At 35.5% G+C, this 17,470-nt stretch overlaps 1 protein-coding gene across 23 annotated transcripts in view; it reads right to left on the minus strand.

Moving 5' to 3' along the window:
* NRCAM (neuronal cell adhesion molecule) overlaps positions 1-17,470 on the minus strand; it is a 151,504-nt gene that overhangs the window by 54,917 nt on the left and 79,117 nt on the right. For 9 of the 23 annotated variants that reach the window (XM_071552393.1, XM_071552382.1, XM_071552392.1 and 6 more), the window contains exons 2-9: positions 11,544-11,732; positions 9,219-9,236; positions 7,566-7,671; positions 4,488-4,684; positions 3,501-3,623; positions 2,953-3,123; positions 2,443-2,499; positions 268-379 (exon numbers count right to left, since the gene is read on the minus strand). In XM_071552393.1, coding sequence (XP_071408494.1) covers positions 268-379; positions 2,443-2,499; positions 2,953-3,123; positions 3,501-3,623; positions 4,488-4,684; positions 7,566-7,671; positions 9,219-9,236; positions 11,544-11,634 — 875 coding nt within the window. In that variant the 5' untranslated portion in view covers positions 11,635-11,732. Of the gene's footprint in view, positions 1-267; positions 380-2,442; positions 2,500-2,952; positions 3,124-3,500; positions 3,624-4,487; positions 4,685-7,565; positions 7,672-9,218; positions 9,237-11,543; positions 11,733-17,470 lie in introns of those variants that run through there. The other 14 variants (XM_071552399.1, XM_071552397.1, XM_071552400.1 and 11 more) reach the window with 7 other exon arrangements.

The following is a 17,470-nucleotide window of genomic DNA, read 5'->3' on the forward strand; positions in this document are numbered from 1 at the left end:
AGTTTTATATATAATAATCTGTACCTTGTGTATAGGGCTTGGGGATATGAGAAGGCAGAGGTCACATATATGCTTATAATCAGTTTTAAAGTCTGCTGATGCCCAAGTAAATGGTGGACTTCCTTAAAGAGCTCTTTTGTTTTCACACTTCTGTTTCTTTGAAACACGTAAGCTTATACAGTGGTAACATTTTAAGCATCTCTGTAAGGCTTTCCTCTGTTTCTGTATTTCTATTTAGGGAAAAAAAATGTCTAAAAAGTAACTCACAATCCTGCTGCAATACACTCCAACAAAAGCACATTTCCTCTGAGCTCCACTTTGGTACTTGTGCTACCTGTTGGTGTTAGAAGAACTGGCTGCCTCTCTGTAACTGGCTTTGCTGGAATAAGAAAAAATAAAACAATTAATTTCTAATTTTTATTTTAGTACTTATCAAATGCATACATCCATTCTCACATTTTTGACAGAAAATTTGATCCACATCAGCCATTTAAAGTGTGTAACACAACTACAGAGCTCAACACATTAGGCTTTTGACAGACATAACATATCTGTTAAATGCCACAATTTTGGACACATACATGAAAAACGTTGTTATTAGAGACAGGAGAAATTCATACAAAACTTTTACATAGGCAACTATGCAGCCTTAATTCTAAGCAGCCCCTATTCACTTCAGCAGAACTATTACAGAGAGTAAAAAGCCACTGATGTGAGGCACTTTACAAGACGGAAGGTTATCACAAATTTCTGGGCTCCCATCAAAATAAAAATAAAGCAAAGTTATTTTACTCAGAAATATAAATAAAGGGGATGGAAGGTACACTCTGCTTTGCAGTATGTTTTAATACTTCCAAGACAATGTGAGACATGGTTTCAGAAGCATTGTACTTTCTTCTTACTGTATATTTAACTTTAATTTAAGCTTTTCCCCAGTCTTGTAATGAAGAACCATTGATTAACCTTTAAGAAATAACCACATAAAACAGGCATCTATAAATTTATGACCCAATTCTGACATTACATTCTGTTGGCTTTTGAAGTATTATGATATTTTCCGTGCCTTCATGGAAGCCAAAACAAGAGTGTGTTCTGTAATTATAGAATGTTTTCTGAGAATCCTCTAATTTTCTCTTATAGCAATTTGATATATAGGATTAAATTGCCCTGAAGTGTAATAGCAGTACGAAACATTACAGGAAACCATATTTTTTAATGTAATTAGCAATGTAATAAATTCTAAGTTTGTTAGAATACAAGATTTATGATAGATTAACATAAATACAAAACTTCCTGTTAATACAGTATTTGCTGTGACTTTCTTAAAAACTAGTACACAAACAACTTACTATTGTTGGGATAAAAGGGTGTTCTAGAGTCAAGAACACAGCAACAACTTATCTACCCAGTTTTAGCACTGCTAAGGACCGCTGACTCATATTGAGAGACTATTAAAATTCAGAAGAATTACCCCTGGTATGTCTGAGTTATGAGACAATTGAATGGTGTTTTCCTCACTAATTGTAGTTAATACATTGTTTTGTGTTCAGGTACTTATTTCTTGTTTGTTCCTTCTGTATATAATTTTCATGTTGAGAAGTAAACTACTCTGTGCCCATCTTTTATTTTAGATTAAAGTAAGTTATGATTTTATATGTACAAAGCCCCATTTGAAAAGGAAAAAGACAAAACAGGATAAGTATCAAGTATTTTCTACATCACACAATATCAAGTGGAGAGCCTAGGTCCTCAAGTGTTAGAGAATCAGTGGTGATCCAAAGTCATCCTCCCTAAACACCCATACACCTGTTTGGGAGGATTTAATTCACAATATACAAAAGACAATTCAACACAAATTAATGGGGAAGATCAGCTTAAATGCCAAACAAACAAAACCCATCTTATCCCTACATTGTTATTTATACAGATAGTATTAAAGTGTTCAGATTTTAATTAATTCCAGTTTCACACTTATGAATTAAGTTAAAAATGAATGGTGCATAAGTTATTAAATGTGAAATGCATCTGTTACATGCTTAATTGTTGTTATTTGTTATGCAACACATGACATTGAACAGTTCTAGTGATAATAAACATATCAAACTACTAGGTAAATTGGAGAGAAAATATAAAAAAGCAACCCAGTAGAGAAGCAATCAAATAGACCATTTTTAAAATCTGCCCAGTGTGAAAGGACTCATTTACTATGAGTGTTTATATTTTTTATGAGCCACATGTTACAACAACATTGAAAAAATCAAATATTTAAAAAGATCACACTGCGTATGTCCCTTCCTAAAGTATGTATTATCACCAGCACTAATTGATACCTTGATTAGAAGCTGAAAAGGGAGCAAAAGGTTAAGTAGCCATGGAGGTGAAGTTAGTCAACTAAATGCTACTGTGAAACAAGGAGTATCAGTGGGGACCAGTGTAACTCACCACCATAAATATCAGTGTCACTCAAATTAGCAGCTATAGTGTCATTCAATGAATCCACTGAAATAAACAGAATATCATGAAGAAAGCATACAAGAGGGATAAATAAAAGTTCTGGGAATCAAAAGGTGATGATATGGCCACAGTGAGTTAATCAAATGATTGATTAATTTGTTTCAATAGTTACAATAATTATAATAACTTTATATTCTTGCACTGGAAAACCATCTGAAAACTGTGATTTTTTTTACACTGTATTTTTCTATATTTCAAATCTTACAAAACATTTTTTCAAAAGAGAAAGCCTTATAAAGGAAAAAATGACAGCTTTTAAAATTAATTATATGTCAACAAGACTGGAGATTCCATTTCAAGTTTATACAGTAATGCAATTTCTTATTCAGAATTAAAATGACAAAATTCCCTAGCATAACACTACTTAACTTCAGCACATAACTTGAGAACCCTGGATAAATACTATGTAAGCATGTAATTAGGTACTGCAATACCTACTTGAAACAACTTTTACAGAAATGGGTTGTTTCTGCTGTATAGTTTGTGTATGATTAAATCTTGCATAGCAGATATAGTCCTCCCGGGTGTCTTCTGGTTGTACATTAGAAAAATAAAGATCTCCATTTAGACCTTGGGAAACTCTTTCACTTTGAGGAAGCCTTTGGAAAGCTAAGGAAAAACAAAACATGGTTATCTCAGTTAAATATACACTCCATTATTATGATCTGCAGGCTCCACATTCGCTCAATTACACTGTTTGTTGCTTTGTACACATACAGACATTTCTAAGTTTCCCGACAAGCTCCCTTGTCTTCCTATTCTTCCCCAGTGGGTTAAATCTACAACTTACATGAGAATCTCCAGCTGCTTTTGGCTTCATGCTTTTTGGCTGTATGTCTGCTTGTTTCTTCATTTCTACAGATATGGAAAGTCTTTGAATTTTAACTTACAGGGAAACTCCACCATCTGTGATCTTGATAAGAAATTATCTACTATGCAGAAAAACTACAAAAAGTAATCTGCTTCTGCATAAAAACCAAACTCACCGTTGTCCATCCAAAATATTATAGGTGGTGGTAAGCCAACAGGAGGTCTACAGTGCAGTACTAGTGAATCACCTTCGCGAACGTGATTTGGTTCCAGTTTTTCTTTTGTCCACAAAGGCGATCCTACAGAAAGTAATTTTAAAACACATAAACTATGGATTGACAAAAGTTCCGAAATTTATGGGAAAATGCATGTAATATTCCAGAAAAAGAAGGAAGAACTACATGCATCAGAATGTTAAGTCCTGTCACATTCACAAAAGATTCAATTTTGATCTTTTTATGTTTTCTTGGAAGAAAAGTATAGCATAGATTTGTCAAAGGTATAGTCAACTGATTCAAATTATTTTGCTTACTCACTAAAGATTTTGTAACAGTGTAAGTTTTAACTATGATAGCGATGTGCTAAATCAGAAAAAGGAGTAGACTTTCCTTATTGTATCATAACAGTATTATATGCACAGTTCTATTAAAATGTAAGAACAGCACATTTTACACTGAGAAGCTTGAAAAACTAATTTGAGATAAAAAAACACATAAAAAGTTGTAGAAATAGCATTCCACTAGTGAAAATTTTTTAGCTTTATCTTCTTTTTGGTCCCAGTCTGTTCTGTATTAAAGCTATTAAAAACCTATGAAATACAGACTTTGTAAAGAGAATAAAAATTGTCATCATCAACGATATGCATTAAGGATTTAAATATTTTATTCTAATTGTAGTGTCATATATACAAGTCAGTTTTAAATGATAGGTCATCTAAATGTACCAAGAAAAAAACCCAAGTTATTAAATTTTCTAAAAGAATAGTTGAGAGAACTTGTAACGCAGTATTAAATTTGAGTATCAGAAAATATACAATAATTTCTAACATAATCACTTTGATGATTAAACTTTTTAAGACAGGAAAGCAAAAAGGCAAAAAGTTGGTAAGAAAATAAGAAAACCAAAGTGTTTCACATTTTATGAAAATTAAGAGCTTTACTTACTAGAAGGCCTTATAACAATGTTGTTGGAAATGGCTGCTCCTCGTTCATTCCTTGCTGTACACTGGTATACTCCTTCATATGCTTCTGCCTTCCCACCATTCATAATATTTATGACAAGGGTCCCTGAATTTGGTTTCATTGTTACCTGTGCATCTTTATCTATATCAAAATGAGTTCCATTGCGTGTCCAGGAGAAGCTAAAATAATAAAAAGAAAAAGGTTCTTCTTCATTTGCCTTTTGTAAGTTGTATGGCAAGAAAAAGAAAAAAATAATTAACAAAAATGCATATTATTTCTTCTTTGGCAGATAAGTAAGACTTTTTGCCAAACTAAATTAACTAATAACATAATGCAATACTTTTAATATGTAAGAAAACTGGCAATATTTTAAAATAAAAGGTTTTGGCTGAACTTGTTAACAGGAGCTACTTCAAAGTCAATGTCTTAAAAAAAAACACATTAGAGGATTTTGAGGTTAATCATACATGGAAAAGAACTGATTTCCTTTCTACTAAAAATGATGCAGTAACATCTGCAAGAACTGATATTGCTAAAGCTGCATTAACATTTCTATTATAAAACCTATTGTTGAAAAAGTATGTAAACCTGTTTTTAAAAACTTGCTCTGGGCTGAAATGTGTCATCTCAGGCTCCAGCAGAAGACCATTTCTTTTAACTGGTTTGGTAATTTTGAAGTTATGCAAATGAATCAAAGACTGTGTGGCGAGTTAGATTTATTTTCACTATTATAAACACAATCATGATTCTTTAAATTCAATTACATAGTCTGATAGCCTATAATTATTCTAGTACATTTATACTTCTCAGCTACTCAAAAATGCTTTGAAAAGTAGTCACTAAAAATGACAACCTACAGAACTCATTAAAAAAATTATAAAGAGCAGAGATTCACAGTCTGCAACTTAGACTACCACAAACACCAATTTCTTACTTATGCTCTGTTAATGGTCAAAAGTATGGTAACAGAACTAGACCAAAGCCTGTGAAGTGCTGGGTGCTCACAGGTTCAAATGCTGTGAAGAGCAGATTTTGTACTTGCTACACTTCAGCTTCAGAATCTTAAACACACTTTATGTGCTTACTGGTGTGAATGCTTCCTAAAACAGAAACTTAAAATGCTACTGGAAAAGCTCGAATTCTAAGGGACTCAAACTGTACACCGACCTTTTGCAGCATGCAGACATGCTATCTGCATTGCTCTTTGCTATGGGACAGAAGAACTGGAGCTGACCAGCAGTGCTGCACCACACCACAGTGTTTTTGGGAGGACTAGCACGGATAGTGAACAAACAGTGACCCTCTTTCTTACAACCTTGCAGGTGAAGCTTCACAACATGGGGTTTCTGTAATCCTCTGCAACCAAGAACACTGAAGGATGCAGGAAACTGTAATGTAGCTTCAATTGAGAGGTGGCATATGTGGTACAAACCCCTGAGTTTGAGATACATGAAAGTCAGAGTCAATAGCTGCTCAAGCTATAGGTAGCAGCACATCCATAAACTTTTATGCCAGGTGCTCTCACCAATAAGAAGTCACTCTGTTTTAACAAACAATTCACATTGTGGGCTGAGAAAGTTCATTTCAACTTCAGAGCTTTTGAGCAGTTCAAGTTCCAACAAGCATTTACATGTTATCAGGACTGACAGACCAGACTAATTATTGCTATAAACTAAATGGATGTCATATCTTAAAAAATAAGCAAGACTAAGCACAAGCTTATAAAACTCATTAGAAAATTCTGTACTTAAATCCTGTCACTTCCTCTGTTGCAGGGGAACAAAGAAAGTTACAAGTTTAATGGGGAATATGAGGATGTACAGCAGAGAGCACTGGCACAGCGCAGGTATATCAGTCTCACAGACAGCACTCTTTTTCTCTCAGGTAATTCCATCCAAAAATGGCATTCAAGAGAAACATCTGCAGGAGAAATACAGTTATCCCAAAGTGCACAATAATCATCTGATCCCCCTAAGTGGTCAACATCCACACTCTTAAAAATGGCATTGGGCCAGCTAAATTAAAATGCTGGTAAACACAGCACCTCTGTGGCACTCCTTGCATTAATGGAACACTAGAAAGGGTGAGAGTATCTTAGATAATCTCTACCTTCTCCATTCTGCTGCCCAGCATGATAATGACCGTGATGCCAAGGCAACCAGCAGGAACAATGTACAAAAAAGCCTGGTTATTCAGAAGAAGCACATTTAATGAGCTCTGTCTGTGTCTGAATGAACAGCTAGAGATTGACCTTGCTAGTAGGTTGTAGCATAACACTGCTGAGAGCAGAGAGATGCACATTTCTATGTTCATAGTCTCTGAAATCAGAGGGAGTTATTAACAATGCCAGAATGTATCCTGGCTATTGCTGTTTCCAGTGCAGGTACTCAGTATCTTGAAATAAGCGTTTTTTTAAGTATTTCAAGCCCCTGAAAGAGGACCTTACATTTAATGAGGATCTTAAAATTGATGACAGTGAGGAACCTGGTCTGCACACAAGGGTTACCATTTCTGCCAAACCCCAAACTTAAGGCTATTAAATACTCTTGGTAAGTCAAGGCTATTGAACATTAAAACTGATACACATTGCATTCTGATAAAATGTATTTCAAGATGAGCCACAAAAATCAGATTAACTTGCAAAACATTAAATGTGAATTTGTTAGTGTTACTCTGAATTTATTAAATGTTTATCCATTCTTCTATGCCTAAATCTGGAATGTGATCCATTTCATAGTACAGCGTGCCTCTTAGTGTGCTCCATGGGCATTTACCTATCTGCTCATGTAATAATTGCATATTATTTTATTGGTAGAGCTGTGAGAGCAAAAATACTACAGTTGCTTGATGACTTTAGAAAACTTTAAATGTCAAGTATGAGAAGACATTTATGCCACTATCTGGTAGCTGTTTAAATTACAAGGGTAGCTGTGCGTGCATGTTTCTGTATGTGCAAGCACATTCACACACATAATCTTGTTAGTTTAGAAAAGCTACAGTATTTTCTCCTAGTTCTTTCATGCTGTTAGGCCAACAAAAGCAAAACAAAATGCTACTAACCTAGGAGGTGGCTTTCCTTTGGCTTCACACTGTATTACAATATTCTCTCGAGGGTCAACAATGTAATCTTTTGGAGATTGCTGAGTTATCGTGGGAGGTTGCGACACTTCATTATGGAATAGAAGAAAGAGAGAGGAATTTAACAGTATTTTCAAAGTATCACCAGAACAGTTTAGTAAGCAGACAAAGCAGAATTGTGATTAGCAATCAAATCACTGACAGAAAAGTGGGATTAAAGTATCCTTTGTATCAGGAGGCTGAAGTCCCCTAGCCTTGTAAACCGGTATAGCTACAGTAGTTTCCAGCTGAGCTATCCTGATTTACAGCGGATGAAGATCTTGACCAAAAAGTTTAATGACTGTCATTTTACACCTCAGATTTCAACAGATTTTCACAAATCTAAAGGACACGGAAATTCTAAGTCTAACAAATCTGAGATGAAGAGTTGCAAGACATAAATACCCACAAAATGTATTTTACCACACAGAAGGAAAAATGCACATTGCTTTGTGTTTCTAAATAATTTTGTATTTCCAAATTCTCTGTGGGTTTAACCCTTTTCACACTTTTATTATGCTCAATTTAATCTACAAAGCATGCTTTTAGGAACTACTTTTCAGGAGTAAAAGATATGTTAAAAGACTCCATTAAAAATGACAAAAATGGTATCTAGTTTCCAAATAAAGAAAACATGTAGGAAAAGTGTATGACTGATTCCCTGAATTGCCCCAGAGAAACAAACATTCAACACTGGGGATTTGTCAAGTACTCTAGATTAAGTAGCACAGAAAAGAATTGATTCACCTGATAAAGTAGTTGGTGCCTACCTAGTTAATTTATAATATTTTATCATTATCTATGCCCATTTTTGCATTAAAAATATCTTGCTTTCAATATTAAGATACTGATAAAGGTGTCTTCCTCAACATTAGTCATCTGTTTATAGTTTAGTATCATCTAAAGGAACCTGTTTAATAACATGCCCATGAACATCTCTGTCTAAATGCTGTAAATTGTCTGTCCAGCAATGCTACTGCTTTGGGGTACTTTCTAGCCACTTGAATCAAGTATTTTAATAATTTCTTAAGAGGCATTCTGAAGATAGTCCTTTTCTGTCTCATGGGCATTTTTCAGGGTCAGTACATGTCAGATGCTTACTTGGAAAAAGCAAGTACCCTCTGAAAAGGGACATGACATGAACACTGCCCACCCAACAGGACATTCCATCTGAGGAACATCAAAGACCTGAAATGTATGCACTGCACTTACAACGCATTGAATTAACCATGAAGCCATAAAATATGAGGTCTGCTTAAATAACTGTATTCACTGTGGATATAAAAGTATCTCCAACTCAGATATGTATAGTAGTACAGAAGTACACATATTCCAATGAATTTATTTTTTATCAAATATATTTACTCCTGAAAGTAGTCATAAAACACTGCACATGTTGATATTGAGTAAATATTTTAATTTTCAGATAGCACACCATCAAGAATCACACAATTAATTTATTCAGAATATCAGAATGTTGACTTATGTACAATAGTGTTTTCTGAACACTGCGTACACAAAACATATAGACACAGCAAACCACTCAGTATTACTTTTCAGCAACACACAGCCTAGTTTTAGTGAAGAGGAACTTACATTCTTCTAGAAGTTTTGCTTTTATTCCCACATCAGAATCAGCAGGTGAATGGATAAATGGAGATTAAAGAGAAACATTTGTTAGTGAAAAGAAAATTAGCAAATTTTGAGAGGGAAGATAAGTATCTCTGACAAGTACATTGGTCACCATTAAAAAGAAAACATTTAAAACATTTAGCAATGGAACCCATGCAGGGATGCCTGAAATTCCAGCCGCAATTTCCATTGGGTCAATTATTACTACATTTATCTGAAGTGTTGACTTTTTAAGGGCAACCATGGTACACGATTTTGGTGTTGCAAGGACACAAAACACTAATACTGCGGAGATGGCAAATCAGAATTAATGGAGTGCACTGCCCTCATGCTGCAGTCAAAATCAATCCACCCATATGATCACATAGAAGAACAAAGACTATGCTTCAGGCTAAAATTACACTTGTAAAGATGAAAGCACCTAATTCTACTCAACAGACTTGCAAACTGTTTTGGTTTGAAAAATAACAATAAAAAAATCGCCTTAGCAGTCACATCTTTATTGCTTACTTAAAATGTTTGCATGTGTGTCTCTTTATCAATAACACTTTAGAGCAGATCAAATGCCTTTGGGTCACCTACATTTTCAGTCATCCCTCACTTGCTTTGAGAAGCCACTGACTGGGATATTAATGAACCTGCTACGAATAGGAACTGCTTAGCTGGATGAAACCTAAAAGATTCAGCTAATCAACTCTGATCTCACCACCAGATCTCTGTGGTGGGTATTTAGGCAAGATCCACAGAAAATATAAGTCCTTCCCTTGTGGTGCTCTCCAAGAGCCCATTCTTACAACAACTGATGAAAGCAATAACATATAGATTTAATGTCTGTTAATATTACTTTTGCTAAAAATTCAGGTATTTGACTGCATCAAACTTAACAAAGTTATTAAGCATTAAGTAGGAGGGAATTAAATTCTCAGTAGAGAACTAAAATGATACGTCTAAAAGAGCTACTAATTTTTGTCTATTAATACATTTCTGGTAAATTTAACCTGAAGTCTTGGTCTATAGATAAAGATATTAGAGTGGTGCACAATTTATATTAGTTCCTAAACTACAAGATGGGAGTTCAAAACACTATATCCTATAAAGATATTTATGGAAAAAAAAATAAGTTCAAAAATAAGACCTTAATTCATCAAACTTTCAAAGCCCTCTTTAAGCCACAGTTTATTGCTCTAAAGAAATTTACAGCACAACAAGTTAGATGTGATTCAGATATATTGATCTTGTTACAGAAGTAGAGGTCATTGCTTTGATAGGCTTGTAAAATGCATTGCGGGGAAAAATCCACACCAAAGCAGTTGCAATTTATGTCAATGAGATTATTAAAGAAAAAACATGCATTGTGGAAGGCAGGAAGGTATCAAAAACACGGGAATAAAGAAAGTCATGCACATTAGAATCATAGGCAAATTTACTGATGTACTAATCCATCATTTTAACACCAACCCTAATGTTCTCTTCCCTGATAATTAGTTTAACAAATGAATAGTCACTGTGAGATGCAACATGGTTCACTGAATGTGATCATGCTTATCTTATAAATAACAACCTGAAGCATGAATAATTTAAGAAATCAGCTATTAGAACTACAAAATGCAGCAGCTACAATTGCTTCCTTTTCAGCATGGAGTGCTACCTTCAAGGTTCCTTACTAACACAGTCAGACAAGAATTTCAGGCCTTGGGATTTCATCTCTTTTGGATGTTTCCTCACATATTAATGGTGGAGTTCACTGCTCAGGACATGTTTTTAACTTAAAGTTGAGCATTTAACTGTTTTCAGGCATTGCTTAGGAAATCTAAGAGCCTGATTTATCCTTTTGGATCAAAAAATAAGATGCTTTGAGTGTGTGAATTTTAGGTATTTGAATCTTGTACTAGTTCAGATATCAGCTCCTGTGAACCTCTTTTCCAAAGATAAGAGTGATTGTTTACAGGAACTAAAAACTGTCCTGGGGTTTTCAGCAAATATCGATATGATCTTAACTTCATAAAGAATTAGCATTTGACTTCTCTGTCTTTCTTAATTTTGAACAAATAACGTGTTCAACAAAGGCACACTGAAGTGTAAGTACAATCCTGAGCTAAACCTTCTCCAGTGAACAGTGTAACTCATTTTATTGCACAGGTTTTGAAAATCTTCAGCAAAAATGTGTAAATACTCTAAATGTCCTGACTGAAGTGTTAAACTCCAAGTTGGAGTTATCTTCAGTTTCCTACAGAAATTATTTAATTAAACTTCAATTATTCTCCACTTATTTAGCAGGTTAATACTTACAGTCAAGAGGTACGTCCAGTGCAGAAACAATTTGGCACAGAAAGAGCATCAAGGAAGGTTTGCTTGCAGGTATGCTCTTCTTTTTCATCATGATTTTAGTTTGTACTGAGTAAATCACACTTGAAGAAGGAAGTTCAACTTCATCAGACTCGGGAGCTTGCAATAGTTATGTAAATATAGACAAGAAACCTGGTAAAAAACCAACAACAAAAAAGAATAATGATATTCAGATAAAATGGAGAGCTGAATGATCACACACATCTTAGTAATACTATGAAATACAAGCAGTCTACATACTATATCCAGGGATAATGGTTACACCATGTGTTCTAACTAAATCCAAGAAATTCAGAAGTTCTTAGATCATACCACCTTCCTAAGGAAGCTAGTGAACAACTACTATAACCTTAAAGAATGGAAATAGAAATGCCTCTCCTAAGAAGGATAAAGCATCGGTCTAGCTAGTTAAACAAGACTATATACTAAAGAATACACACTGGAATACACGTAGTCAATCAAAACTCTGAATGCCCACCTCATCTCTCCTTCAAGCACCCTGCACCATTCTTGGAAAGACTTATTTTAGGCATCTACTCCAGTGAAAACATGTCTGGCCACAAATTTGCTAAGTAAACTGTGGGATCTTCCACAGCTTTAAGTGAGGTATGTCAGCTTCTCCCCACTTTGGAGCTCTTACTAACAGCTTTAGACTAAACACAAAAGACTTCTTGAGGTGCCACCTTATGTACTGTACCTAGGCTGCTGGTCCTGGATTTCTGATTCAACTCAAAATAGAGAATATCAAAATACTCTGTCATTTCTAGCCTGAACCCAAAATCTAATTAAGTGTCAGTGTGTTATCAAACACTCCTCTCCTTTCCTATATGACAAAGTGGAAAAAATGAAACTTAAGGGAAATCTGATCTTGGAAATGTGCTAGATTTTCCTCCTCAACTAAGAGAGATCACATTAGGCACACAGAATGATTCTGACATCCTCCTTATTTTTACTGCAATTAGGACCAAGCACTAACTTAGAAGAATGTTGAAGGGGTGAAAACCACCTGCCTGCAAGCACCATCACCATCACCAGTGACCTACAAAGCTCCACAGCCTCAGAAATCAAAACGGGGCTTATGCAATGCATTCTCAGAAAATAGACGTCAGCTGCCAAACTACTTCCCAGACGCCAGATGGATTAGAAAGTTCACAGTGATCAACATTAATTCACCTTGAAGGGAACACTTCCTCAGCTATGTCTACAGATGTGAGACCCAATGCTATCCAGTCCACAGAGTTAAAGTTGCCAAGAACCAGCTGCTTTATAAATGTTATAAAAGAGTAATTAGTGCTTTCTGAAGTTACTTAAACCAGTCTGTGCTAAGAATTTCCTTCAATTTTCACATTACAGAAGAAACTATGTTCCTTAATTGCTACTGCAAATAATTTTTATCTTTGTATAGTCTTCTGAGCAGACTGGAATTGGAAACCAGAACTGAGGTGTAGGGCTCAGCATCTCATTCTAAACTAGCACATCAAACTCCCTGATTCTTATTGTCACTATCTATAACACAAACGCTTGTTTCAAAGTCAAAATATTCCAGTAGGTTAAAGTCCTGGAGATGTACTGCTCCTTGGAACTCTTGGGAACTGCTGACTAGTGCACCACTGGAGAGGGCAAATTGTTATTCATATTCAAAACTACCTATAGTACTGCAACGTAACACCAATTATTTCTCATGCCAGATTACAAAAATTACACACCTCATCAGAAAAGAGAACACTGGAGTTCCGGACAGGCAAGACAAGGTGTCAAAATACCAGTTTAAGGCATACAGCAGGAAAGTATGACAAGCACTCAGACTTCCCTAGAAAAATGAAGTAACTTTCTTACATTTTAAAAAGAGCACCCTAAATTGCTGGGGGTTTAGCTGGGGAAGAGGAGAAATGTTTCCTCCATCCCATTTTTGGTACACATATGTTATGGGCTTAGCCAGGCCTAAATTCAGGCTTTAGTTTTCAGAGTAGGCCTTGGATTATCAGCTGACTCGAGCTGGGCCAGGCTAGCCGGCAGCTAACTCCTACTGGCCAATAGTATTTCATTCCATATTCTGACATCATCTTGAATATAGGTACAGTAGAGTAGGAGGAGTTCTCTCAGTTCCCATCATGGCCGAGACAGAACATGCTGCCACTGTCCTGCTGAGGTGGGCCTTGCTGCTGCCCTACCGCTACTTCGCATTTTTTTTTAGTTCAGAGAAGTAAACATTTTATTGTTATTCTCTTTGTTTTCCTTGCTAGGTGTCTTTTGGGTTGCTTTATGGATCCAGAGCGCTGGGATCTGTTTTCGGTGGGAGGTAGAGGATTGTTCTTATATCTAACTTGTGTAGGTGTGTGTTACATTGTAGTTTACTTTTAATTTTCTCTTTCCTGCATAAATATATAAACCTGGTTTAAGTTTTCCAGGTTTTTTTCCCTTTTATCAGCAGGGTGAGAGGAACTCTTACTCTGTGTTTGGGCAGTTGGCATTTTGCCAGCTCAGAAGAACACAATATAATTTACTACACTCCTCCTGCAGTGAGCAAGGAAAGGAGAAGAGCTTCTCTCGAGAGTGCCTGAGAGCACTCCAGTGTGCTTCCTGCAAAGAAGTGCTCTCCAGAAAAGCTGATTTTGGTCCACCAACTACAGCTGTCTGCTCTTCTCCAGAAACTAGGTTCTCACACACTCTTTTCCTGACCTTTATGTCACGTCCTCATTACAGCATCATTGCAATTAACAAGGTGCCCTGTCTGTACAACCTGTGTGATCCAGGATTTACAGGATACTCTTTGAAGCATTCCACAAGTGAAGCTTGACTTTTGTTGTTCCTTCTCCAAGCAACATTTCAGTTCTTCTTACAAAACCCTGTAAACTTGATTATCCACTTTATTGCGTTGTTCTTTCACAATGTAAAATGAGTATTTCAGTGATTTAAGAGTATTTTAAAATTAAATTGCATTTGCTTTGAAAAGGGACAAATGAATACACAAGCAGTGGTGAATCAGGCATGTGAAATTAAAATGATTGGGAAAGTAATATCCTTGAGAAAATGTCCCACATTGTCTACCTCTGCTACTGCAACTTCCAGTAGGATAGCTATTGAATCTCCTGCTCAGATGGTTGGATATAGTATGGGAATCCAAAAGGCAGCAGGAATTATAAAGCTGAGCCTGCACACTGACTTTGCCATTCTTCAGAGAGGCAGTGTGCCCAAATGGTTTGTGATAACTGAAAACAATTTAACTGAAAACAATTTTAGGTTTGTCAGCACAACTGGGTTCTCTTGTTGAATATATTCAAAATTAAAATTGGCATAATTTAGTATGAATACAACAGCTGCTAAGTAGAACTAAACATTGCTTTGACATAATATTATCTGCTACAAAATAAGGCCAGGCCTCTAAGCACAGATGAATGAAAAGGCTTCAATTTCAAAACTTAAAATATTTATACAGCAGATTGCCTTTTTCTCCAGATAATTTAAGATCTCTTGTAACTCAGACATTTCATCCTATCCTTTTCATAGGAAAACACATATATTTTGACAGCTGGTTCAGGAGTATACTCAACAATTTCAGAAAATAAACCTACATACTTCTTAGGTACTTAACAAAATGTCACTTGTTAGGTCTCCTGTGCTTCTTGCTGGGATGCTGATTGTGACTAACAACATGGACTCAAAGTTGAAACTATGGTGCAGTGAACAGCAGTCAAATAAATAAGCAAAGTACAGTAATATTTTATCACAAAGGATAATATCAGATTTTAAAAGGGAAGAGTTTTTCATATATGAAAAAAGAACCAGGTTAAAGTGAGAGACATCCAACTGTTTTTCACTTTTAAAAAATACTACATTTTACAAATGAGCTAGAGAAAGCGACAGCTGGAAGAATGAGGGCACCAGCGAGCCTGCAGTAAACTACACGGACAAGAACAAAACACAGTTTGGTCCGACTGGTCTCTTCGCTGGGACCATTTGGACATAATCAAAAAACCACATACTTTGTAAACAGAAAACCCCCAGCATGAATATGGAAGAGATCATTTGGGAGGCAGAATCCAAGATTCGTTTTCATACTACAAAAATAGACAAGGATCTTCTCCTTGATTTTAAGAGCTCAAGAGCAAATGAATCATAGAACATTTTGGGATGGAAAATATCTTCAAACATCAAGTCCAACCGTTAAACCAGCACTGCCAAGTTCAATTCTAAACCTTCACTGGAGCAACTTGAGGCTGTTTTCTCTTGTCCTATTGCTTGCTACTTGGCAGATGACACTGGTACACCTGAAGGAAGTCTCCATACTACCCACTGTCTCTGCTACTCCCTGAATCATGTCCAGGCACTGTCTGGAAGAATTTCGATTGGGTCAGGTCAGTATCTGCCAAAGAGGGCATTAACAACTGAACAGCACCCGTGATTGTAGACCCACACACCCACGAACACACACACACACCCACACCCACACACACACACCCCTCAGTATATTTTACCATACTATACTGGTACTGAGCAATACTAATTCCTAACTGGGATGTTAATACAAACTCAGTGGACATTTCAAAGTGGAATCAATTAAGGCTCCAGGTGACACAGTGAACACATTTTATCTCTAGCTGTCTTCAACATAAGCACATGGCATCTACAATTTCCTTCTAAGTGCTGCTGCAGTATTTCTTTATTAGGATGTAAGAGGTGCAGGGGAGCGTATTAATTGAAATTCAACTTAACGCAAAGTTAAAGATAGTATTTTCTAAACATAACATTGCTTCACAGAGATTTGATGTATCAACTGATTATGCATTTCTACTCAATTTATTTTAAGATACGAAGGCCTCTCTGAATGTGAATGGAAACGAAGGTCAATGTTAAGAAACACAAAAGCATTATAAAATTGTAGGACAGAACAACTGAAAGATTTTAATACACATTATGAAAAAAAGCATTCTCTTCTCTATAAACATGATCAAATTAACGGGGAAATAGTCAGACACTGCAAATTAGAGGAAAATTATTACCAAGCAAAAAACTTCCTGTGCTCCATTTGTCTAATACCTGTATTTTTCTCACAGTGAAAGACAGACACAATCAGAATATAGGAAAAAATGAATAGGTTTCAAGGAAATCTGTTTCAAAACAGCCATAGAAACAAACCCATAGAACATGAAAAGCAATTTCAAATAAGGTAAATGTATTTAATGACCTGTACACAGAAAAGAGTGTTGATGATTAATAGATAAAATGCACAAAATGTTTTCTTTTGAGAACAATTGGAAAATCCTTATCACTTAATGAAAGGTGTTTACAGGGTTTATGTGTTTTAGACAACTATGCTGACTATGCAAGTATCAATAAGATGATTTAAAATATTTTTGAACAATTAGTTTTGAATTTCACACTTCTTTTTATAGCTTATCTGGCACTTGCAGTAATAGGTAACATAAAAAACTCTGTTTGGAAATGTTTATTTAATCTAAAATCTTTCAAATAGAAACAGATGACAAAACACTTGATGTTATACTAGCTAAGTGTCATGGACACAATACTGATTGAAACAATAATGTTACTTAGACATTACCTTTATTATAGCTATTTTATGGAGGCAGCATAACATAAAAGACTAAATACCCATCTGTGTGTTGACAGACCTAAATACTATACAAAATTCTACTCTTGAACAGCGTAGCTAATTCAGCTTCCATTGGTTTGCTTTCACCATCCATCTCTTTCCTGTTAGATATAAATCACACAGTCACCCAATCTAATCTATGTGCCACAGGACACATAGCTCTGGGGTCTGAATACAGGTGCCCATGAAAATAAATAATTTTTAAGACTTTGCAAAAGTATACCAAATTGTAACTGTTTCTTATCTCCTAAAACTCTTC

The sequence above is a fragment of the Pithys albifrons genome, chromosome 3, assembly GCF_047495875.1.
Source record: "Pithys albifrons albifrons isolate INPA30051 chromosome 3, PitAlb_v1, whole genome shotgun sequence".
In the NCBI taxonomy this organism is placed as follows: domain Eukaryota; kingdom Metazoa; phylum Chordata; class Aves; order Passeriformes; family Thamnophilidae; genus Pithys; species Pithys albifrons.